The sequence below is a fragment of the Artibeus jamaicensis genome, unplaced genomic scaffold (assembly GCF_021234435.1).
Source record: "Artibeus jamaicensis isolate MK-2021 breed Jamaican fruit bat unplaced genomic scaffold, CSHL_Jam_final contig_402, whole genome shotgun sequence".
NCBI classification, from domain to species: Eukaryota; Metazoa; Chordata; class Mammalia; order Chiroptera; family Phyllostomidae; genus Artibeus; species Artibeus jamaicensis.
In genome coordinates this window covers 9556628-9581444 of record NW_026521818.1, presented here as the reverse complement: position 1 = coordinate 9581444, position 24817 = coordinate 9556628, and the positions used below count along the sequence as shown (strand labels likewise).

Sequence of the window (24817 nt, the reverse complement as noted above, 5' to 3'; positions counted from 1 at the left end):
AAAATTAAAGATTTTTCTAAAAGTATGGGCCAAATATGTGGGTGTGCAGTATACATGGCAAAACATGGGTGTGCATTACATATATGGCAAAATATGGCAGCATGTGGAAGACTTTCATTCATTTCCGTCTGAAGGTAATCCTGTGGGTTTCATATGATGTGTCAGTCCGACTTGCAGATAATAAACACATTTAGATAACAAGGCATGAAAGTAGCCCTGAAGTGGCTTGGATGTCTCATTGGAACATATAAGGGTAACTTGATCAGTTAATCTCATCCCCCTTTGTCTCCATTTCCTAAGTAGCCATGTTACATTGTAAATGCTTAGTCTGGAAAGAGGAATGCTATGTTTTACTGTTTTTTTCCTTCCACAAATTCAGCAAAGGTCAAAAGACAGAATCATGTCAGGTTACCAAAGGTACATTCATACCTCCTTAGCTTCCTAGGGAGCTGGAGAGAAGTTCAAGTTCTTACTCAGAAATGTACAGGAAGTTGAGCATGAGGTCAATTTCCATCCTGCCAGGAACTGGTCTCACTGGTCTATTGCAGCAGGTGAGTAGTGCCCTTGAAATTCACTTAGCAATGTCTCCCTTCTGTTTTCAGAGAAGTGGATATTTTGCTTATTTAGGATGGATGGCTAGAAGTATCAAGCTGATCTTCAGAGGGAGTAGGAGTCACTGATTTTACAGCTTTCTCTTTCTCAATGCCCACTTGAAAGTTGAAAGTTATGAATGATGCCTTTGGTATTTTTGTCCATAGCTCTCTACACATTTACCACTGAAAGACAAGACAGATTTGCTAGGAAGACCTATAAGGGAAGAGGGGAAATAGTGATTGCATTCAACGGCACTTGACTGAAGAACATCCAAACGCCCAAATCTTGTCCTGCCAATCGCTCCTCAACCCTTGACATTCTCAAGGGAGCTACATACAGGAAGACTAATAACAAATGAGAAACAAAGTGACAGTTCATTATTCCCTTTCAGAGCTTGAAACCTAGTGATTGGTTTACTTAGGGCCTAAGAAGGACGCTCCTGCCCGTCTCCACCACACACCTTGCTTCACCTCAAATTCTGGACCCTAACTAGTTCCTTCCAGCCACATGTCATGCAACTAAAACAATGATGCACTATGGAGGCAGAGAGAGATGGCTGGGCCCTAAGGGATCCTTGGTTCTACTGCCCATTCCAACCCATGGGCGAAAAGCAAGAAACATAACAGAAGGTCACCAGAGCAGACATGGTCTTTTTATAGTACTCTGTCCGTCAGGGAACATGGCCAACCAATATTTTACACTTGGCCCAACAGAATGCCATGTCGTTCTCCATTAAGACACATGGGGGAGCTACAAAGAGAAATCGTAAAGTGGGTGAAAACAGAAGTGTCCCTTCCTCTATAAAACATTCACCCTCGCCCCGGAAAAATGTTGTATTTGAAACCCTATAAAAATAAGCTTATAAAATAGAGGAGGCTTCTTCGGTAAAATTTAAAATATATATTTAGTGTTGGGAAGTTGATGAAATAAGGAGTAATTACTTAATTAGGAGAAATTTTCACTTTTCAAAAATCCATGATTTCATAGAAAGAAATTTTGACTTTGTGAGGTCCAACCATTTTGGGCAGACACTTGAAATCTGGATCCCCCAAAACAGACTACATAGATAAATGTAAAAATTCAGTCTTAATGTTTTTGAGATTATCCTGGTAACAGATTTAATTGAAAGTGTAATCACAAGAAAATGGCCCCAAAGGATAAATGCATTCATGGGAATGGCATTAACCAAGGAGAATGATCCAGGAAAAATCAGAGATGGAAGGAGTAGTTCCCAGGTCAGTAGAGGAAAATGATAGCACTATAAAGTCAGCATATTTTGGCAAATTCTCGTCTAGTGTCTGAAGGAATAACCATGCAGGTGGTGGTTGCACTCTACTGGTCCATCAGTTCAGGGAACCTATCAACACATCTGAGTCTGCCCAGCAGAACTTTGTGAGACGTCCCTTTACAAGGGAGATTAACAGCAAAGGCGGCTACTCCCAGAGTCCTTTGGGCCTGTTCTGGGTAATTTGCAAGGCCAGAAAGCTGATGTACCCAAACTTCCTGACTTTTTATTACTACTCCAGTCAATTTAGATCACACAAGTAAACTACAGAACATAATTTTCAGTATTAAGCACCAAAACTCGGACACTGAGGGCCTTTTTCTTCCATGAGGTAGAAAAGGTATTATAAATCATTCTATCAAGAAGAAACTGATCTCTCATATTGGATCCCTCACATTTAAAGGCATGGTCTTGGCCTCAGCCAGTGTGGCTCAGTTGGCTGGGTACTGTCCCACAGACACAAACGTTGCTGGTTCGAATTCTGGTTGGGGAACATACTTGGGTTGTGGGTTTGGTCTTGATAGATGTTTATCTCTTGCATTGATGCTTCTCTCCCTCTCTCTCCCCCTTACTTCCCCTCTAAAATAAAAAATTAAATTAACTTTTAAAAGATTTCTTTAAAAACATGGTCTTGGTTACATAGGGAACATTTTAAGGAAATGACACGGAACAGCTTTCTGCCTGGCTCTCTGCATCTTGCTTGCATTCTGCATTGTCTGTATGAACTTGTTCAGGTTTTGTCCAGCCTGTGTATCTGTGATAACTTGAACAATCTTGCAAGGGGAGACTTCTTTCTAAATCTTTGTCACTGAACTGCCCACATTAGTGAGGAAAGCCTCCTTATAGGCAATGTATATATGTGTACATTTTTAATCAAGACATACTCTTTTCTACAGAAAATCAAAATCTGGGTAGTGAGTTCACAAAAGAAACTATGTGTATTTAACCTACATCTCAACATAACAATATACTGGGATGTCTCTCTGGAGCACTTCACTTGATCCTGTCATATAAATCACCTCTGAGTTTGGTAGGAACGCAATTGGTTTTCAGTCTTGCAGCATTAGTACCAGAAGCATGTGGAGGGCGACTTCCTGACTCCCATAAATCCCACAGCAATGAGGGAACTGGGTGCAGCATTCCGGACAAGTGAAGTACAGAAAACACTTTGAGAAACTTGGGTCTCTAGGAGGTTGCCAGGCTTTTATTCGCCACATGTGTACCTCTTGCTCCGCAAATGGAAGGATCAGTGACTTCAGGAGATCCTCCCCAGAAGAGATGGGGCTATTCTCTAACCGGATTACCAATGTATTCAGCTAAAGTAGGTTGAAAACTACTCTTGTCAATCAGGTTTCTGAGAGCGTAGATTTTTAGGATTCAGATGGTACTGTGCAAATAGGAGAGGCAGAGAGAGAAAAACTACTTATGTGCTCCATTAATTCATTCAGCCAATATCTCTTAAGTACTCTGATGTTCACAGGACTACTTACGTCAGCATGTAACAGAGTGAAAGGCTGGATCACAAAGTTGAGCACACGGTCGGGGATGTATGAGTCATTACTTTCTCCAATCATTTGGAAAATTACTGTGCTCTGCTGCCAAAGCATAACCACATTCCTGGACAGGAAGGGATGCTGAAGCTTCCAATGGTGAAGTGTTAGGGCAGCCTATTAATGGGGACAGCTTTTTGCTTTGTTAATGGGTAGCCTGGCTGAACCTGTAGGAAGAATCTTAAATGTGGACTAGAAACAGCACAAAAGAAATATGGTAATCTATCTCAGAAGCAAGAAGACATGGGGAAAGACCTTGAGAAATCTCTGAGCTCCACGCCTCTCAGCACATCTACATTTATTATAGATGAGAAAAAAACTTATTGGTTTTTCCTTAAACAATTCAGGTAGGATGTACTGTATTCTTTAAAACTCAGTTTCAGAAATAAATGCAACTATTACATTTATTATTAACTGCTTTTCCCTTCTTTCCTTTACTTAGATTTCTTTGAAAAAAATATTTTCAAAAAGCCAGGTCTTTCATAAAGTGAGATTCCCAAATTCTCATTAAAAGATGCTAAAAATGACTGAACTCTGGTTTTACTAAGGGAACATTGTTATATATTCATTATTTTGCCTGCCATGGAGATTAAAACATTTTCTCTAATCCTACAGCATCCTTTTCTCTACATATTTATAGACTGGCCCTGCTTCAGCTTTCTTGTCTTTGCAGACTATTTCTTTTGAAACAAAAACTGACAACTTTCCATTTCAAATAAAACAAATAAAGCAGGCTATGAAAACTGACATCACTTAAATCTGAATCATAGGCTTCCAGCCAGCCAGTACAACCTTACAACTCAGAAAAAAGCAAGAGACATTACAAAGGATTTGGAAGGGGCAGGTGGGGGGTAGTGGGGGTAAGGTAGGGGAGCAATGATTAAAATCCTTGAAACTCTCTGAATTTATAGATGCCATTAAACTTTACTACAAAATCCTTTAAAGTAATGTGTTCCTAATTTTACCATTAAATGAGGCTGGTGTATCAAGTGGAACTATTTGCATAATAATGACAAAAAAGTTTTAGGAAAAGTCGGGTTGACTCATCTGAAACTTAAATTCGAATTCCTGAGCAGCTTCTGACTAATGAGCCTGAACCATTCAGAATTGTCCCAACCCTCTTCTTTAGCAGTAGAAAGGGGATTATGTAAAGATCTGGGGGGAAATTTACAATACATACCTAGGTTTTGCAAACTTCTCCTTCCACAAAGCCACACCAGGAGAATAGGGCAAATATATCTGTCTAGGAGCTCTGCAAATTTAGCCTGAAGTTGCCCATTTTCTCTTTAGCACTTACATGTATTTGAACTAATGACATAATATATTCATCTCTGTAAAAATATAAATGCTCTAAGTTATTGGCTAATTAAAATCATGTTCCCCCCCCATATTAATTAGGCTATGGGCTACACTGCTGTATCAATAAGATCCCAAATATAGTTGCTCAAACCAGATGTCCTACTTCTCACGCCCACAGTCTGGAGACAGCAGCTTGTTAAGAGCAGCACTACTCCTCGAGGACGTCCAGGGACCCGACTTCCTTCCATGTTGTTGCTCCCTACCCCTTAAGGCATCACCCTTGTCTGGTCAAAGCTCACTCGACTCCAAATCTATGTTTCAGATTGGGAAATGCAGAAAAGTGAAGATGAGTATCATTTCCACTTATAGTTCATGGATTACTCACGTGGCTACAAATCGATGCAGAGGATGGAAAACAATTTCCAATTTACATGTGACCGGCAAAACGAAAGTAAAAGTCATGCTACAGAAGCATATACCACATTCATCTTATAGATTTATGCATGCATGTCAACTGATTTATTTCCCAGGAGATGCCCCATAAAAGGACACTATAAGACATGAGTCTGCAAAAATTTCCTGTAAAGAATAAGGCAGTAAATATCTTAGGCTTTCTTGATCATATCCTCTTGGTTGCAACTACTCAACTCTGCTGTTGTAGTACAAAAGAAGCTGTAAGCTACATCAGTGGTCCCGACCTTTTTGACACACCAGGGACTGGTTTTTCCACCAACAGGGTCTTGGCGGGGGGGCGGGGGGGGCAAGGATTGGGGACAGGACCTTAGGCTGGGTTGGCAATCAGGAGGCAGAGCTTAGGCGAAGCCACACTTGCTCACAAGCTGTTCACCCCTGCAGAGGACGGGGCTGGGCGAGGTTGTGGGGTGGAGTCAGGAGGCAGAGCTCAGGCGAGCTTCCCTCCTGTGGGTTCCTAACAGCCTGTGCTCAGCGGTTGGGGGAACCCCCTGGACTACATGACGACATAAAGTACAGCGGTGTCCAACCCACAGCTGGTGCACCGCACGAGGCTCAGGATGGCTATGAATGTAGCCCAACACAAAACCGTAAATTTACTTAAAACTTTTTTTTTGCTCTTCAGCTTTTGTGAGTGTTTGTATATTTAATGTGTGGCCCAAGACAATTCTTCCAGTGTGGGTCAGAGACGCCAAAAGGTTTCATTCATAATTACTGTAAACAAAAGTGCTTGACTGTTGCTTTAGTTATCTATTACGGCATAACAAATTACTATACATTGAGATGTTTAACTTAGAACATATTTGTTATTTCACAATCACCATGCGCCAGGAGTCTGGGGCTGCATGCAGGAGGATCTCACAGGGCTGCGATCGTGACTAGCAGGGCCTGTGTTCCCATCTGAAGGCTTGCCTGGGAGAGAACTCACTTCCAATCTCACTCTGACTGTTTGCGGATTTACATCCTCATGGCTGCAGGGCTGAGGGCCTAGGGCTGTAGCTTCTTGCTGGCTATTGGTCATCCTCAGCTCCTCACCATGTGTCTGTCCAGAGCCCCTCTCATAACATGACAGCTTGCTTCTTCAAAGTAAGAAGGGAGAAAATCCCTAGAATGAATTTGGTGGTGCAAAAGAATTTTACATAACATAATAATAACGGGTGCGACATTTTATTATCTTCGCCATATTCAGTTGGTTAGAAGCAAATAACAGGTGCTTGCTGCCTGCACTCAAGGGGAGAGGATTAGACTGAGATGTAAATACCAAAAGACAGGAATGACTGAGAATCTGTCCATCATAGCTGTGTTCCAATAAAACTTCATAAAAGCAAGTGACGAGCTAAATGAGGACCTCAGGCCATGGTTTGCTGGTGCCCGTTACAATGAATAAGAGGAAGAAGATGTTGTCTAAGGTAAGAAGATACAGAAATTCCTTGAATAGAGTTAAAAGTTAGATTTCTCAGAGCCAGAAGAGCTATGTAGAAAGATAGTTATAGAAAAAAAATTCCAATTCTGGTCCCATCCCATAAAACATCCACTACCTTATTTTATTAATAAAAAATTAAGAGTGGGAAAGATCAGCATTACGTTTGAACCCAGTAGTCGTAAGACTGAGTTATTATTGGAACTCCAAGTAAAGTCAAAGTGAAGGGCTTCATAGCAAGCTTTCTGCAATTCAAACCTGACCTGGAACAATTTCAACAGCAAGCCTGCTCATTTTTTTAAAGTGATTATGAAAGCGACAGCTAACACTTATTATGTGATTAGTGCATATCAAGAATTATGCTATTTAATATGAATTATCTCATTGCATCTTCATAACACTCCCATGTTATTTAGATTATTATTTCCATTAGAAAGATGAGGAAACTAAGCTTTAGCAAACTAAACACAAAAAGTAGTAGAAATACGATGTGACTCGTTGTCTGTCCCGAGGCTACAGACACTTACATTTTATTTGAAGAGTAATGGGAAGGTCTTTGAGGAGTTTCAGGCAGGGAGAGTGTAGTTGGCATGACTACTGTTTTAAAAATATTAGATCTGTGTGAAGACTGGACTGAAGCGGGACTAGAGTGGAAACAGGGTGGTCCACAGCAAAGATGATGGTCACCTGGAAACAGGAGTGTCCTCAATATTTGTAGGATATTTTGGTGGTAGAAGTGACTACATCATACTGTGCTCTCTTCTTCTTCACTACATTCTAGCCACACTGACCTTCTTTGGTCCTGGAAAAGTGCTAAGGCTCAGGGGTGTCCAACCTGTGGCCCACAGGCTGCATGCGGCTCAGGGGGGCTGTGAATGCGGCCCAGCACAAAATCGTAAATTTACTTAAAACATTATCAGATTTTTTTTTATACTATGTGTTGCAATGTATTTAATGTGTGGCCCAAGACAACTCTTCTTCTTCCAGTGTGGCCCAGAGAGGCTGAAAAGTGGGGCACCCCTGTAAGCCTCTTCCGATGGACATTGACTAAGCCAGTCTACTTGTTTGGAGCACTGTTCGCTGTTCCTCTATTGCTTCATTCTAACCCAGGCTATAGGACTTGGCACAAATCTCGTTTCCTCAGAGAATCTTTCCTTGATGCCCTGAGGTCCCATCTTTTATTTTCTTAATGGAATTCAATTATTTTTAATCCCATACTTGTTCACAATTTATTCATATTTTGTTTTAAAAAACTAACACATTAAGCTTCAAGAAGCCAAGAACTATATTTATTTTGCTCATCAGTGTTAACATACTACCTCGAGTACACAGCTCCTGGTACCATGGGAACCCACTGAATATTTGTTGAGGAAAGGAATGTCTAACCTTAGTGCCCTTATACTTGGATACTGTGCTACTGCCTCTCCCATTTGCTGGTTTTAGAAGTGGTTTCCTCTTCAACTCCTCAGGAGTTGGCAATACAACATACCCAAAGTAATTAGTGATGTTCCAGTCTTCAACCCACTCTCACCCACCACACTCTTCCCAAAACCTGATCCCAGGTTAAGAGAATATTGAGAATGAAATGTACCATGGGAGGGAGGGACTACTGATGTTAGTCTGAAGCTAGGTATATTTGAAAAATAGGTATAAGAATAGTACCTCAGTTCTTTTCTAACAAGCAATGTCCAACTCTCATACAAGACACATTTATTTGCTAAGATAGTAGGTCCCAGCCCTGACTTGTCCTTCCACCCATCTTCCTTCTGTTAAAAAGTAACCTGCATGTCATACTTTCTTGAAATGATATCTTCTTTGACTTCTGTATTGAAACAATGATGGTGCCTTAGAGAATGAAATGATCTGCAGTTAAATATAGTTCAGGAAAAATTACGTTCTTGGTTGGAATTAGACCTTTTACTTGTCCTTTCTTCAGTGCTGTTGGTCAGACTTCCTTGAACTAGACCAGTGGAGAGAAAACTACTCCCAACATTTTTCTATATGTTTGGATACACTCTTAGGGAATATAAAGCCAGCTCTTCTAGGGGGCATAACACAAGCTACTGTTAGAAACTTCCTTTTGAACTGTCACATTTAATTTAGATGCCTACATTGGTAGTTATCTATTAAACCAATGAAAACTTCTACCTTTCTAAATGGTGAGGAAGGCCTAACAAATCAACTTGAGATGATACATGTTTATTTGTACATAAGAAGTCTGAAACATATTAATCAAAATGTTTATAGTAGGTAGTTCCCTCTGGCATCCGGCAGAGCAGAGCATTAAAAAAAAGAGAGATCCCGCAAAACACATATGGAAACAAATCTCATTGTATTATAAACATGTGTTCCAGATCTCCTGTCAGTGGAAGTTTGAGTTTACAAACCTTTTAAATGGATCAACTAATAATATTTACTTTCTGAAGTAATCCAAACTCCCAATCCTTTTAAGCAACAATATAGAACACACTTATAAAGAAGGGTATAAATTCTATATATTGAACATTTACTTGGGAAACATTTAACACCAACATTACTTGGATACCTGATATAAAGAATATGATTTACTATCAATGGTTCTGTCTGTTTAGGACATTTTGAAATCAAATTCCTTAATGTGAAGAAAAGCCATGTTTGAATCAATCTGTCTCTCTCATTTTCTCCCCCTTCCTGGGTCCCTCCCTCTCTGTGTCTCTGAAAACAATATAGAACAAATATTTGATTCATAAAAATTCAACTGATATTATTTTACCTAAACATACTCATATTTATATATATTCATATGTTTACCTAAACATACTCATATTTATATATATTCATAGCATAAAGTACTGTGCTAATTCTAAGAAAAAATTTATTGACTAAAATTAATTAACATATATATATAGAAAGTGAATGTAAAAGTTATGTTTTGAAATTTTAAGGATACCCATTTAGCATTTATTACAATTCTTTTTAGTCATAATCTGAATCTGTCTCCCATACTATGAAGTGAATCATTATTAATCTGCAGCACAAAAAAAACCATACAAAAACCTGGACTGTTATTAAATCATGAAACTCAGATAAAAAATTAAAATGCAGAGAAGCCCACACTGGAATTACCCGATACACTAGTACTAACTCTATTTTTTTAATTTTATTTATTTATCTTTAGAAGGGAAGGGAAGGAGAGAAGGAGAGAAATATCAATGTATGGTTGCTTCTCACAGGTCCCCTGCTGGGAACTGGCCTGCAACCCAGGCATGTGTCCTGACGGGGAATTGAACTGCGATCTTTTGGTTCGCAGGCCTGTGCTCAATCCACTGAGCTACATCAGCCAGGGACACTAACTCTATTTTTAATTGCTTTCCTATATTATTTCCATAGCAAAATATACTCATTATATTCAAAGAAAAATACTGTACTGTGACTGCATGTGGCTGCTTTCTTACTTTTATTAAGGTAATTACTGGAGTTCTTGTATCCAGGGATTCTGTAGGTATCATCAAGTATGTAAAAAAAAAGCTTGTTAGGCAATAAAGCACAAATAGGACAGTAAAAACAATATGGCATTCACTTCTGTTTTTTTTTTTTAAACAGAAGTGCTCTCAACAATTGCTTGCTGTTGGCTCATGGAACCAGAGAATGTATATTGGAACCTCAGTCCTCAGGAAATGATTTCTCTTAGCTATTATTTGTCTAAGAAGTGACAAACCATATAATTTACAAGAAGAAAACTACTGAATCCTTCAGAAAACACAACCTGGCAGTCTATCTTCAAAGCAAAACAATGAGGTGGCAGGCGTGTGCTGGAGAAACCAGTCGTCAGGAGCATCATGTAAGGGAATCCAGCTGTGCCTGTATGGTCTCCAGCTATTTACAGAGACAAAAAAAAGAGAGAAAGTTGGTGAGGAGAGAGAAATTCATATGAAGTACTGTTCAGAAACATGCAAATGGAAGGGAAAGAACAGCACTGGCAATTATGTCTATTAAATACATTCACATGACAGTAAATATACCACTTAACATTTTTCTTTTTATGTGAAAATATTAGAATTTGTGCTTGCTAAGTTTTTGAATCTGTAAAGGATGATTTCTAAATACTACTGTTTTAAACACACACAGCTGTTTCATTTTAAGAGATCACCACGTAAGATTTTCAAAGAGGATGGTGGTTTCCTAGATTACAAAAATCAGTTTTTGGAGAAAACCATAAAATATGCTCAAAGATAAATCTTTAAGGACTGCTCTCTTTTCCCTTACACCCAGAAATAAAAATATTTAACACTGCTTTATATGTAAAGTGCCAGCGTGGCTAGGTACCACATAATTCATCACTTATTGCTTTAATTAAAGCCATTTCCATTTCTTCCAGATTTAGTTTATCGGATTCTCTTCATCTCAGCAATGCTTCCTACTGTGAAACATAAGGTGTTTACAAGTGAATTTTAAAGAACTTAGTTCCATAATAGGGCATTTAAAAATAAAAAATTCAGAAAATGAAAGAAACATAAAAAAACTACTTATCAGAAATTATTTTTAAAACACTGACCTTGTTATAGAAATCAAACAGCTCCTTGTGACTGAATTCCACAAGAACCTTTTCCATATTCTGTAAGAAAGAAGAAAAAGAATTCAGTTGTACACAATTTTTACAGCATTTTTTCTCTCCAGCTAGCCCCCCCCCAATATGGCATATTATTTATTCTCTGAGAGGTTCTAAAAAAGATACTTACCCTCTGTACTTAACACACCATTGTTCCTAGAACTCACAAATGCACTTAATAACACTCCACTTTAGCAAAACATTTCAACACTATAGGGACATCTGTTCTTTAAGTTGACTCCACAGAAGTTAATAAAATAAATGCAAGCAAGAGAAAATTTCATTATCTATTTTTTCAAGACCGAGATAATACATGAGATTATATTTCATCTTTCTCAGCAGTCTATTTGAAATCTAGAAAATGCCCTTACATAAAGACACTGGAGGCGGCATATCTGATTGAACCCATCCAGCCATTAATGTCTCACATCAGCACAGCTGCTGCCCCCAAGCATCTGACAGTATGATCTTAACCTGCTGAGACTGCTACCTTTTTAAATGTATACACTCAGCAAAAGTTAACCATTAATACAACGGCTTCAAAGCCAGGACTTAAGCTCCTTCCTTTACCTCACATGCCACACAGAGAAACCTTTACGGACGCCCCAGCTGCTAAACCACACTGTGCACGTTCGCACGGCGGCGCGGTGCAGTCGAGCCCAATGTGCTCCAACGGGCTCTAGGCTGCTTTTGTAAACTGAGGAAACAAACTAGTTTCTGAGATTGTTCAAACATGTCTGTTTAACTCAAGGTGCCTTTGGGAAATAAAGTTAGTGAGAAAAGGCCAAGAATGTGCTACCTGCTCGGACCACACTGTCATGCCCACATGACCTTAAAAAGCCGCAGGACTGAAGGAGTGGAGAACTGTTGCAGACGCTGAGTCCTGTACCTGAGTGGCTGTGGTCCTTTCCAACATTCTAGTCATTCTAGACCTCATGTCTGTGTCAAGTTCCTTTGTTTTATCTTTTCAAAATTTATTTCCATTTCTATTTACAAAGACAACATTTTCAAAACGACTGATCTCCAGCTCACCCAGTTGAGTCCAGAGAGCTGTGGCACCCACTTTTCATGAAGCTGAAGCCCACAGGATCAAATCCTATACTTCGTTTTTTCTTTTACACCCACCCAAGTATTTAAGCTTTAAAATGAATGAAGAAGCATATATTCTTTAAGGCCTCATCCTTTAGGAATGATTTAAAACTATGAAGTCTTCAAATTGCACTAGAAAGACTAGTTGGCTAGCTGTCGCCTAGCGTTAAACCCTGAATGTGAATCAGCATCTCTGAGCAGTGCTGTGTCTCCTCCCAGCGGTTAAAGGGGGACGACAGGCCTGGGTATAACCCTAAGGAAAAGCAAGGCAAGTTCATCACTGCGCAAGCAAAAAGTTAGGAGGTACTGAAGACTAAGTAAGTGTGTCAGCAACCGATTTGCTGTATCCCTGGAGGTAGCATCCAAGCTATTTCCTGAATTTTACTTTGCTTGGTTTCAAGGTAGCATTTCCTAAAACATTACATTGTAGAAAAAGAAGAAAAGTAACTTTGAAAATTTACTTCTTAAAATAACAATAGCTGAAACAATTGTGTGTATTTATAATTTTAATATCTTGCATTTACTAAAATACTTAGTCCTAAGAAGAAAAAAAATGCTGATACCCAAGATAAAATATGCAAAGAACCTACACCAGCTGAATCACTGGTAGCTAGTTATCATTATCACTTCCCATTCAACTCACAATGACAGAGAAGACCACAAGAATATGGGAGAATATGGAAGTGGTTTTATGAGATTATCTTTAGAATTTGAGAATCTAAGTCCATCCACAGAGCGGCCAAGGGCAGTTCTTCTTTAGGAAGGTAACTATGGAGCTTAGGATAATGATAAAAAGGGAAGGGGTGCTGGTCAGCTTCCCACATTGCCATGCTCTGATCTGAAACCCCTGAGTCCAAAATTTAAAATTCAAATCTGGTCTTCTAGTACATTATTAAAGTACCTTATCCAAAAAGTAATATAAACCCTGGCTGGTGTGACTCAGTGGATTGAGTGCTGGCCTGTGAGCCAAAGGGTCTCAGGTTCAATTCCCAGTCAGAGCACACGCCAGGGTTGCTGGCCAAGTCTCCAGCAGGGGGCATGTGCGAGGCAACCACACATTGATGTTTCTCTCCCTCACTTCCTCCCTCCCTTTCCCTCTCTAAAAATAATAAATAAATAAAATCTTTTTTAAAGGAGTATAAGTTTAATTTTATATAACAGGTTATTAGCTTTATTTATGATTTTAAATGTAGACATACAGTCCAAGGTCACCATTTTTATTCTTGCAAATACTTTTCCATACTCTGGACCTGGGCATGGAAAATGGGCCTGATCAAAATCTTTCCTGAGACCATGACATTTTAAGGAAAACACTCTTAGCTTTCCCTGGGAATATAACTAGAAAGTCACATATCTGCTCATCAAGCCAGAATCAATTCTCTAACTTCATTGTTTACTCCTCCAAAAATGTCTGGATGGTTCTGTCCATGAAGGAAGTATGTTTTCAAACAATTTCTTTTCAGTTTAATGTCAGGACACAAATCAGTGCAGTCCAGACCCAACAAGGATTAAGAAAAGCATTATGTTTAATGGGAGTTCAATTATTAGTATTTACAGGTATTTCCCTTTGTCTGCCTCTCTATGTATCTTCCCACACTTTATATACTCCTGGGCTTCACCCCAACTCATGGTTTATTAGTGTCTTCAAGAGAAGAAGAGGAGGAAATAAATGGAAATTCAAACTCTCCATATCTCAGCTCCCAGTAGCAACTCCAACAACAGGCTTTCTGGAGGAAGGTGTAGAAAATCCTGGCAAAGTCATTTTATAAGCTGAATTTGACAATGGATTTCATTATCCATGTGTCTACTTCCTGTCTCTCCCTGTTAATAGATATAGATAATGAGACCTGACTAGTTGGTCCTACTTTTTCCCTCAAAGAGTCAGAAAGATAGTCTGGATAATAAGATGTGGCCTACTATGCCACGCTAAACAAGAAAAATATCTCAGAGGATAGTGTGGAACCAACATAAAAGGCATAAAACTACAGTTGCAAGTTATCAAATGTATTGTCATCTTGTCAGTCATATACCAAAGCTATTTTAAACTTAAATATATTTCTAATCTTACTTGGTGAAACCAATTAAGTACCTACTTTTATATATGTGCATATATCTCATACACATCTGTCTATATGTATACATACACACCTTTACATTGCATGGTACTTCACTTTTCACAGTCAAGTGTTTAAGAAAAAAATTTACATGAATATTATATCCTCATTCTTACAGTAATTGGGTACAAATGATTTGTTCATACAAGGAAAACTATTTTAAACTAAAATATGTTAAAGGAAGAATAATTCATACGGAGAGTTTATACTGTCTTCCAAAGAAATATAATTACTAGATAATGAATATAATTTATTTCTGGGAGGATGTTCTGTTGCTTGCTTGTTTAACAGGAGTATCAGCTGATACTGCTGTTATTTAGCATAACTCATTGGAAACATTTATTATGTTTGGCAAAAAAGGAAGTAATTTAATAATAGCTAATTAGACCAAGATAATGCTATTACATACCCTTCTGCATTAAATGAATTTTTTAAACATAAAAACGAAGTCAGTAGATATGACAGATTTCTGTTTTATTTTGCTCTGTTGTTGTTACTGTCTTGCTGGGGTGCAGAGGGTGGCTGATTTGAACCGAGCCGTCCACCCAACAGCGTGACCCCTCCTGAGACAAAAGGGCCTTTATGTGAGGTATCTCGGAGGAGGCTACTGCTAACGATACCTGCTCGTGGGAGAATAAAGCAGGGTAACATTTTCCTTAAGTCTTCTTGGTTCCACACCATCTTCTTTAATCTAACTTTCTGCTTTTATTTCCCACGAGACCCTCCACGAACCTGCACTCCAACCAAAGTGGTAAACTCACCGTCTCCCACATACCCCACACTTTCTTTCCTGTTTGTGCTCCCGTGGTCTCCTACTCTCAGATGAATGTGATTCTAAATAGCTAAGGTAAAACAAAAAGCTAAAAGAAAATAAAAGAGTATCTCCATTACCTGGGGTATATAAAGACTCTTTTAAGAAGGATGAAAATATACTAACGATGTAATCTTTAGTTAGTATATAAGCTGTTAGTAAGTATACTAACTATAAAAAATGATTGCTAAATTAAAATACATCAAATTCAGAACTTGCATTCATCAGGACATATCATCAGAACAGTAAAAAGGTTAGCCACAGACGCTCATATACAGAATACATAAAAACCCCTACAAATCAACCAAAGAGACAAAACTAAGTTTAAAAATGAGCAAGAACATATGTCACATCATTATATTGTACACCAAAACTAATACAGTATCATATCAACTGTATCTAAAAAAAAAGGCCACCTGAGTGATGGTGGTATTTGGCTGTGGAGAAGGAAGAAACGATCAGATTCTTATCATGCCAGATTACATTGTTAAAAGGGACTCCAGCTAATGTAAATGGTACAGAGACCTGGCTGGTGGCAGGATGCAAGAGGGGTAGGAATTAACAACTAGGGACACAGCCCTTCTCTTGGTAGATTTCCTGGCAGTTTCCCCAGCTGAGAGAGATACATACAAGCCCCCCAAGAGTGCCCCAGATTTGACAGACTTGCTCTGATTTAAAAAAAAAAAAAAAAAGAGAAAAGACACTTGAACAGACACTTAAGAGGAGGATATCTAAACAGCCCCCAAACTTACAAAAATATATTAGAAACCATACTGCTGGAAGGGATGGAAATTTGTATAACCATTCTGGAAACCTGTTGGCAGTAAAGCTGAACATATTCATACTCTATGACTCAGAAGTTCACTCTTAAGTATAATACTGCACTCAACAGGACTGTACACATTTGGACACCATGAGAATCAGTACAAGAATATTGATAGTGCACTACTCAAAAGAACACAAATGTGGAAGTAACCAAAATTCCTTTCAACAGAAGACTATACAAATAAATTGTAGTATAGTAATACAATGAAATGTTATACGGACATTAAAATAAACTATAGTTAAATACAACATCATGCATGATACTCAGAAACATAATGCTGAATGTCAAGAGATGGAAACTGAAGAACATATACCAATTGATTTCATTTACATGAAGTTAAAAAAAATAACAGAAAGGTCTTAGAGAAAAATACTTAAGGGGTAAAACTACAAAGTAAAGCAACAAAGTTACCACCAGAAGTATCAGAATAGTGATCATCTCTGCATGATTGAAGAGAGGAGGAAGTAATTGGGAGGAGATGTAAGAACAGCTTCTGAGTAAATGGCAGCAATTTATTTCTTAATATTGGTGGTGGGTGAAAAGGTTTTCTTTTTATAACAAATCACTGTGCTCCTTTTCTGTATGTGTGCTATATTTCCCCAATAAAAAATAAAAAGATAGCATTGTTATATGTGAAATTCCCTCACTCATTTTATTCAATAATTATTTATTAAATGTTTACAGGGCCTGTTACAGGCACTACATTCCAGCTGATAAAGACAGACAACAAACAAGATATGTAACCACAACCATAATAGTGGATCACATGCATTTAGAAATGCTTGTTCGTGGTCAGTGCAAAGAAGAACAATAAAGCAAGGACAGGGAATGCATGCTTGGGCGTGGTGGTCAGGAAAGGTCTCTCTGAGGGCGGACATCTGAAGGAATATTTAAAACAAGTGAGGGATTAAAAACTCACAGAACGGAAGAAAATATCTGCAAATCATTACCTGATAAGAGTATAATACCCAAAGTTATAAATAATACCTATAATTCAACAACAAAAAGACAAACCCAATTAAGCCAACTAAAATTAGGCAAAGAACTGGAACAGACTTTTCTCCAGAGAAGATATACAGTACAAATGGCAAGTAAGCACATGAAAAGATATTCAACACCACTTTATACCTAATAGGAAAGGTATAATTTTTTTAAAATAGTGGAAAAACAAGTGTTGGTAAGGGTATAGAGAAACTGAAATCTTCATACACTGCTAGTGGGAATGTAAAATGGTACAGCAGCTGGTGAAAACACTAGCAGTTTCTGAAAAAGTTAAACCAGAATTACCTATGACCCAGCAAATCCACTCCTGAGTATGTATGCCCAAAAGAACTGAAAACAGGGATGCAAAAAGATGCTTGTACACCAATATTTACAGCACCTTTTTGACATCTATTTAAGGCAATATGTTGGGATTTTGATGAAAAGATTTTGATAAGAGATGGCAGAGGAGGTAAGGAATATAGAGATGATATTCAGAGCAGTGCATTTTGTATATTCTTACTCACTCTTCCATCGACCACCAGGTTAAGCCTGTTACATAATGACTTTTGTCTCCCCCAAATTCTTATGTTGAAACCCTAACCTCTAGTACCTCAGAATGTAACTATAAATGGGGAGTCTTTAAAGAGGTAACTATGACAAAATGAGGTCATGAGAGTGAACCCTAACACCCTGGTAACCTTGTAAGAAAAGAAGATGAAGATATGGACACACACGGAAGCAAGACCGTATGAAGATACTGGAGGAAGACGGCCACCTGCAAGCCAAGCAGAGAGGCCTTAGAAGAAACCAATCCTGTCAACACCCAGATCTCAAACTTCTAGCCTCCAGAACTGTGAGGAGATGCATTCCTGTTATTTACGCTACCCAGTCTGTGCAGCCCTAGCAAACTAATATAGATATCCCATTACTTTTTCTGGAATGGATGGAGAGCTCTTTAAGAACAGTGGACAGACACTGAAGAGTTTTAAATTTAAGAATGATATGAATAGCCCTGGCTTGTATGGCTCAGTGGATTGAGCGTCAGCCAGTGAACCAAAGAGTAGCCTGTTCAGTTCTCAGTCAGGGCACATGCCTGGGGTCCCCAAGGGGGGGGTCACATGATAGGCAAGCACATATTGATGTTTCTCTCCCTCTCTTTCTCCTTTCCCTTCTGTCTAAAAATAAATAAAATCTTTTAAAAATGATATAAATATATTTACAACCATTCTGGCTTTTACTTGTAAATAAATTGCAGTGGGCCAAACTGGAGATGGACAGACCAGTTAGGAGGCAAAAGGTCTAATTTTCCAGTGAAATCCATTCAAGCCACTAACATTATTAACTAAACATATACAGATTAGAAGATTTACTCTCTTTCTTCTGCCTTATATATGTAAGATTACAACTAAGAACTCATTTAGAAAGTTAATTACTTATAATTTTGAAGCTGGTCTCATGCATTAATACCAGACTTAAACTTTCTGCATCCTATTGAAAACACTGCAAAGTAAAAATTAAAGTGAAAAGATTAACATCCTGACAATTCCTTAAAAAATATATATTTGTTCACCCATTCCTTTTAATTTTTAATTTGTACTCCTATCTACGAGTACTTGGATAATGGTGCACACAGCCATTAGCAAAATTTCCATAACAACAGAATTAAAGGTCTTCAGAGAGATCTAACTTGATGAAAGCTGAGAGTAAAAATATCCTTTGCTTCCCTGTTTGTTAGAAATTAGGAACATATATACATTTTCCAAGAGAGAAATGCATTAGTCTCTTCACAAATTACCCCAGCAGAAATATCCTGTATATAATACTGATATAAGCCAGAGAATAATTACACCAAATTTACATTGCTTACCTTTTAACCTTAAATTGAATATCAGAATCAGAAATGATACAATTACTTTTCACCCAGAAAATTAAGAGTAGAGGATACGAGTAACCTCTACTCTTACATCTTACCCTAGCTGAATCTAAATAAGGAGGAAGGGTTTTCAGGCAACTACAAAGGACATACAGACAAAACCAAGGTGGGCACGATCAGGGGATGGAGGTGGGGATGGCTGGGGTGGGGGTGGGGGAATGCAGACAACTGTACTTGAACAACAATAAAATGAAATAAATACTTTGCTAGGTAGTTCCCTCCTTTTAAGTTGTAGAAATAAAAAGCAGGGCTAAAAATTAAATAATATCTCAAGTTTTACTGAATGAATTATAAAACAAAAATCACTAGGCACCATTTATAAAGTAAATACACCTATAGATTATATTCTGTATAACTGTATTATAAATATAGTCCAGTATCTTTGCTGTTATTATTTGTTGACTATCTTCACGAATTATTATTGTTAAAAAAAACTAGGGATCTAATTTAAACTCCCACCATAGACTGAAAAAACTATGAAATTCTATTCATACATACAAGCCTTCTGTTCATTTCTGTCACTCAGTCATTCAGTACACATTTAAAGAGTACCGATAAAAAAAGTAAATAAACCCTAGGGAGGAATATATCCTTGACGCAAGAAAGGTCTTTCTCTAAGTAGGCAGACTGCCCTTCGTAGCTAAGCTCCCAACTTTTGGAAGAATGTACATGAACAGCAGGAAGGAAGGGATCCTCTGCTCATCTGTCAGATCAGTGGAATCAATCCTACCAACCAAAAGGGTGACAGATGTTACAGACAGCTCTGTCTCAGCAGGTGCCAGCTTGAGAGGTGCAAGCAAAAGCATTCTGGGTAGAGGGTGAGGGCAAATTTCCACTCTTCTGAGGGGAAGCTTGCCTACATGATTTCCCAAGGTTCTCTTCAACCCTATAACTCAAAGATGTTGGAAGGCACACTTACATAAGAAAATATAATAAAACTGATGAACTGAGGTAGAGAACTACAATATGTCAGTGAGAAAGCTTTAGCAATAACCTAGTCCAGCCCCCTTATTCGATAGATGAGAAACTGGTCCCACAAAGATGAACTAACTCACATGAAGTATGTAGTGGTGGGACTCATTATTGTTCTTTCCGTTTCATTAGTACAGTAACCCAAGATAAAGCGGCACTTTCACCTGCATATAAAGCTAATTTATAGAAAAAAATTGCACAATTGCTTCCCTGCTCTAACTCATTCTACACAGAAATACATAAAAACTATGCTGAGGGTAAGTATTTTGATGACTATAGCTGATGAGGTGCCAAGCTTTTTAAATAATAGAGGTACAATGTGAGGTTAAAGTCTTCAATTTCTTAAATAAATTTCAGGAAAACATATAAGCAAATCTCTTTGTCTTTGTTACATTAATTAAAATAAAAGCCACTCTGAAAATTTCACAAACGTTAACACAATACCATTGTCACCTTTAAAACTGTAATCAGCAACAAAAATGTTAGCCCAGTAAATGTACAACACACAGAAATAATCACTGTCGCCTGAACATGAAGCAGATTTCTCTTTCCATCAAGCCCTGTGACTCCAGCAGGCTCCAAGATCTCACAGGTGTGGATGGCCCTGCTGTCTGGGGGGGGGGGGGGAGCAGTGAGCACACCGAAAACCCTGAGTTTATACCAAGATTTGATAAAAGTTACAAAGGGAAAACTGCCCCAAATAAAGGGACTAAAAACCAAAAAGGACATTTCCCAGGGTTAAAGCAACCAAATATTTTTTCAATCTTTGAAAAATACAGTTTGACAAAATGCTTATCTATTTAAGAATATAGTCAGTATGTAAAAGCAAAATCATATTTCAAGCATATTAGCATAGCCTTCAAGACTTCCAAAATCTGGCCCATGACCCCTCATCTCCTAGCCCCTCCTAATGCACTGTATGCACCAGCAGGACCAGGATGCTTTGCAGACTGCCCTTGGGGTCTTTGTTCATGCCGTTCCCTGTGCTCTTCCTACAGTCCTCCCAAAAGTTCTTATAAGTGTATGTATGCACACATGTGTACATGTACCAGCCATTTTCTCTGGCTAGATCCTAATGCTCACTTGAGCTGACATCATGTACCCTATGCATATTTCTGTTATAGACTTTCCCTACTACACTGTATGGAATTACCTACTTCTGTACCATAGATGTTAGGTTCTTCAGGGGCAGAAGCTATGCTTTATTTTCATTACTGTAGTCCAATAGCCTAGTATAGTACTTAACCTTAGTACTTAACAAATACATGTTTATTGAGCTTAATTTTAAGAAAAGGTTGCTGAATTTAAACATGTTTTTGCCGCTGTAGGGAAATAATACAACATATGAAGGGTATCAAAATAGATTTTGTCTATTGATGACAATATTTTCCAATTATACTATAGTATTTGCCCCAATCATGACAGTGGTCCTGTAGGTCTCATAACTCTTGTTTACTCAGTAAATATGTGCGATAAATTATCACATTAATTGAGCTCTAGGTACTGACTCCCTAATTAGCTTGAAAAATGGCTCCTTATACTTGAAGGCCTCTGCTTCACGCTGGTGAAAGCAGATTTACAGTTTTGAACATTTTTAGCTGAAAGACAATAGTTTTGACTGCTGACATAACAACAAACTATTTTTTACCATAAAAATTTATTCAACATAAAAATAGGGTAAAACTGTGCATGAAATGTAGTCACTAAGTGTGTAATCGAAAGTATCTACTTCAGCTGTTAAAACATTTAACCTGTTATCTGTAATATGCCCTTTTCACCGTGGCTAAAATATTACTTTGTTCTTGTATAGACAGTGCAATGTGTTTGGCAGTCATATCATCAACATAGTTTCTGTCCTCTTAAAAATTACAATGTTCTATGCATGAGCAGATCACAAACTCGGAGTCAATCAAAGTGCATCTCCTATATAGTATTCATTAACTATAATTTATTATATGTACGCTGATATGTCATTATGATTTTCAGCTTTGCTGTTGAAATATTTAGCTATGGTTGATGAAAATAATGAACAAAAGGTTTTGAATGTGACTACATGAAGTTCCTTAAATACAGCGAGAAATTATGTTAAGAATGGCAGTGACTGCTAAAAAATGGAGCTTTTTTTCCTGCAATAAATATTACAGGTAATGTTATCTTTTTCTGGAAATTATACTTTAACTATAAATACTTATCTGATTACCGAAGCATTATCAATACAGATGTAGAACAGCTGTATTATTTAACTCCTCAAAACGCCTCCTATTAGTATCCTAGCTGAGGAATTCCAGGAAAACCACAAACACCAAACTGCAATCATATTATGTTTCCAGTGTATAGTTTAAAAGCTTATGAGCTCAATGCCCTTTGTTCATAAAATCACTTTATTGTATTCATACACAGAAATCTGGATGATGTGTGTGTAGTTTCAAGAACTACTATGTATTTCGCATTCTAAATTAAATAACCTAATAAATTTGCAGTGTTAAGGAAAAGGTAATAAAAACATATGTTGGTTTAATTTTTCCTATTTTGTGCTGCCATGTGAGTGTTTAAGGAAAAGAGGACCCATATGTGCACCTTAATGAGTATCAATTTCTGAATTTAGCTACAATTTACATTTCTTCTAAGTGGAAGCTCTGCTTCTGCAAACTAACAAGGGTCAGTTCAGCATCTGCTTCATGTTAAGAAGGGTACTGAATTTACTATATACGGGGACACCTGAAAATCCATTATTTACCTGCAACATAATAATGGAATGCTCCTTGATTCACCCTCAACAAATTAGACCCCAAATTCAAAAGATGGGCAGGTGCAATAACTAATTTATGGGGTTAATTTAAAGCAGTGACTGTCTGAAATAAATTGTTAACTTGTAATCATGTTGTTCCATTACAAATTTTTAACTTGTAATGGTGACAGATGAAGACTGAGCTCTATTTTCAACGCACATTACTTAGTTCCCTGCTAACCTAATTATCAGCTTATGATTCTCACAATCCTCTTGGAATCACCTAATGACCTAATAATGTATATTCTGAAGATGTATTGGTTCCAATGAGTTGATATTTTTAATAATCCTGAGCATATCAGGAGCTAATAAATAAAGTTTTTATTTTACATTTGAAATACAATGTTTGGCATTTCAAAATTTAAATGGTTTTTAAAGATTTTATTTATTTGTTTTTAGACAGAAAGGAAGGGAGGGAGAAAGAAAGAAAGAGAAAACTCAATGTGTGGTTGGCTCTTGCGTACCCCCAACTGGGGGCCTGGACCACAACCCAGCATGTGCCCTGACTGAGGATTGAAATGGCAACCCTTTGATTTGCAGGCCAGCACTCAATCCACTGAGCCACACCAGCCAGGGCTGGCATTTCAAAAATTTATGTGGAACCATAAATTATCCTGAATATCCTCAGCAATTTTGAGAAAGAAGAGCAAAGCAGGAAGGATCACAATACTGATATCAAACTATATTACAAGGCCACTGCAATCAAAACAGTCTTGTACCGGCATAAGAATAGATACATAGACCGATGGAACAAAATAGAGGGCCCAGAAATAAACTCATGTCTCTATGGCCAATTAGTATTTGACAAAAGGGGAAGAAGCATAAAATGGAGTAAAAATAGCCACTTCAACAAATGGTGTTGGGAGATCTGGACAGCTACATGAAGAAAAGTGAAACTAGACCACCAACTGACACCATACACAAACATAAACTCAAGATGGATAAAGACTTAAGTATAAGTCATGACACCATAAAAGCCCTAGAGGAAAACATAGGCAAGAAAATCCCACACAATAATATTTTCACTGATATGTCCTCTAAAGCAAGGGACATAAAAGAAAGAATAAACAAATGTGACTACATCAAATTAAAAAAGCTTCTGCATGGCTAAGAAAACCATAATCGAAAATGAAAAGGGAACCAACCATATGGGAAAACATATTTGCCTCGGACAAGGGTTTAATCTCCAAAATACATAAAGAACTCACACAACTCCACTCCAGGAAGCCAAACAACCTAAGTAAAAAATGGGCAAAGGACCTGAACAGACACTTCTCCAAGGAGGACATACAGAGGGCCCAGAGACATATGAAAGGATGTTTTGCATAACTAGCCATCAGAAAGACACAAATTAAAACCATAATGAGATACCACTTCACACCAGTCAGAAAGGCCACCATTAATCAACAAACAAGAAGTGCTGGCAAGGGTGTGGAGAAAAAGGCACCCTAGTACACTGTTGGTGGGAATGCAGACTGGTGCAGGCACTGGGGAAAACAGTAGGGAATTTTCTCAAAAAACCAAAAATGGGACTGCCTTTTGACCTGGCAATTCCACTGCTGGAAGTATACCCTAAGAACCCTGGAAACCAATTCAAAAGAACCTATGCACCCCTAGGTTCACAGCAGCATTATTTACAAGAGCGAGGTGCTGGAAACGGCCTAAGTGCGGATCAGTAAACGAGTGGATCAAAAAACTATGGTACATTTATACAATGGGGTATGCAACAGAAAGAAAGAAGCTCCTACCTTTTGCAGCAGCATAGATGGATCTGGAAAGAATTATGTTAAGTGAAATAAGCCAGGTGGTGAAAGACAAGTACTATATCATCTCACCTATAAGTGGAACCTAATCAACAAAACAAACAAGTGAACAAAATAGAACCAAAGATGTGGAAATAAAGAACAAACTGACAGTGACCAGAGTGGAGTGGGGAGGAGAATAATGGGGGAAAGAAAGGGGAGGGTCAAGGAATGAGTATAAAGGACCCATGGACAAAGACAATGGGGAGAGAACTGAATGAGGGAGGTGGGAGGTGAGGGGTCGGGGTGGGATAAGGCAGGGAAGAGTAATGGGGGAAAATGGGGACAACT

At 38.1% G+C, this 24817-nt stretch overlaps 1 protein-coding gene across 5 annotated transcripts in view; it reads right to left on the bottom strand.

The window, feature by feature from the left end:
• Window positions 1-9416: 9416 nt before the first annotated feature.
• Window positions 9417-24817, bottom strand: part of COMMD10 (COMM domain containing 10) — a 150764-nt gene continuing 135363 nt past the window's right edge. For all 5 annotated transcript variants that reach the window (XM_037141794.2, XM_053665312.1, XM_037141797.2 and 2 more), the window contains 2 exons: window positions 11154-11213; window positions 9417-10474 (listed from right to left, as the gene is read on the bottom strand). In XM_037141794.2, coding sequence (XP_036997689.2) covers window positions 10436-10474; window positions 11154-11213 — 99 coding nt within the window. In that variant the 3' untranslated portion in view covers window positions 9417-10435. The remainder of the gene's footprint in view (window positions 10475-11153; window positions 11214-24817) is intronic.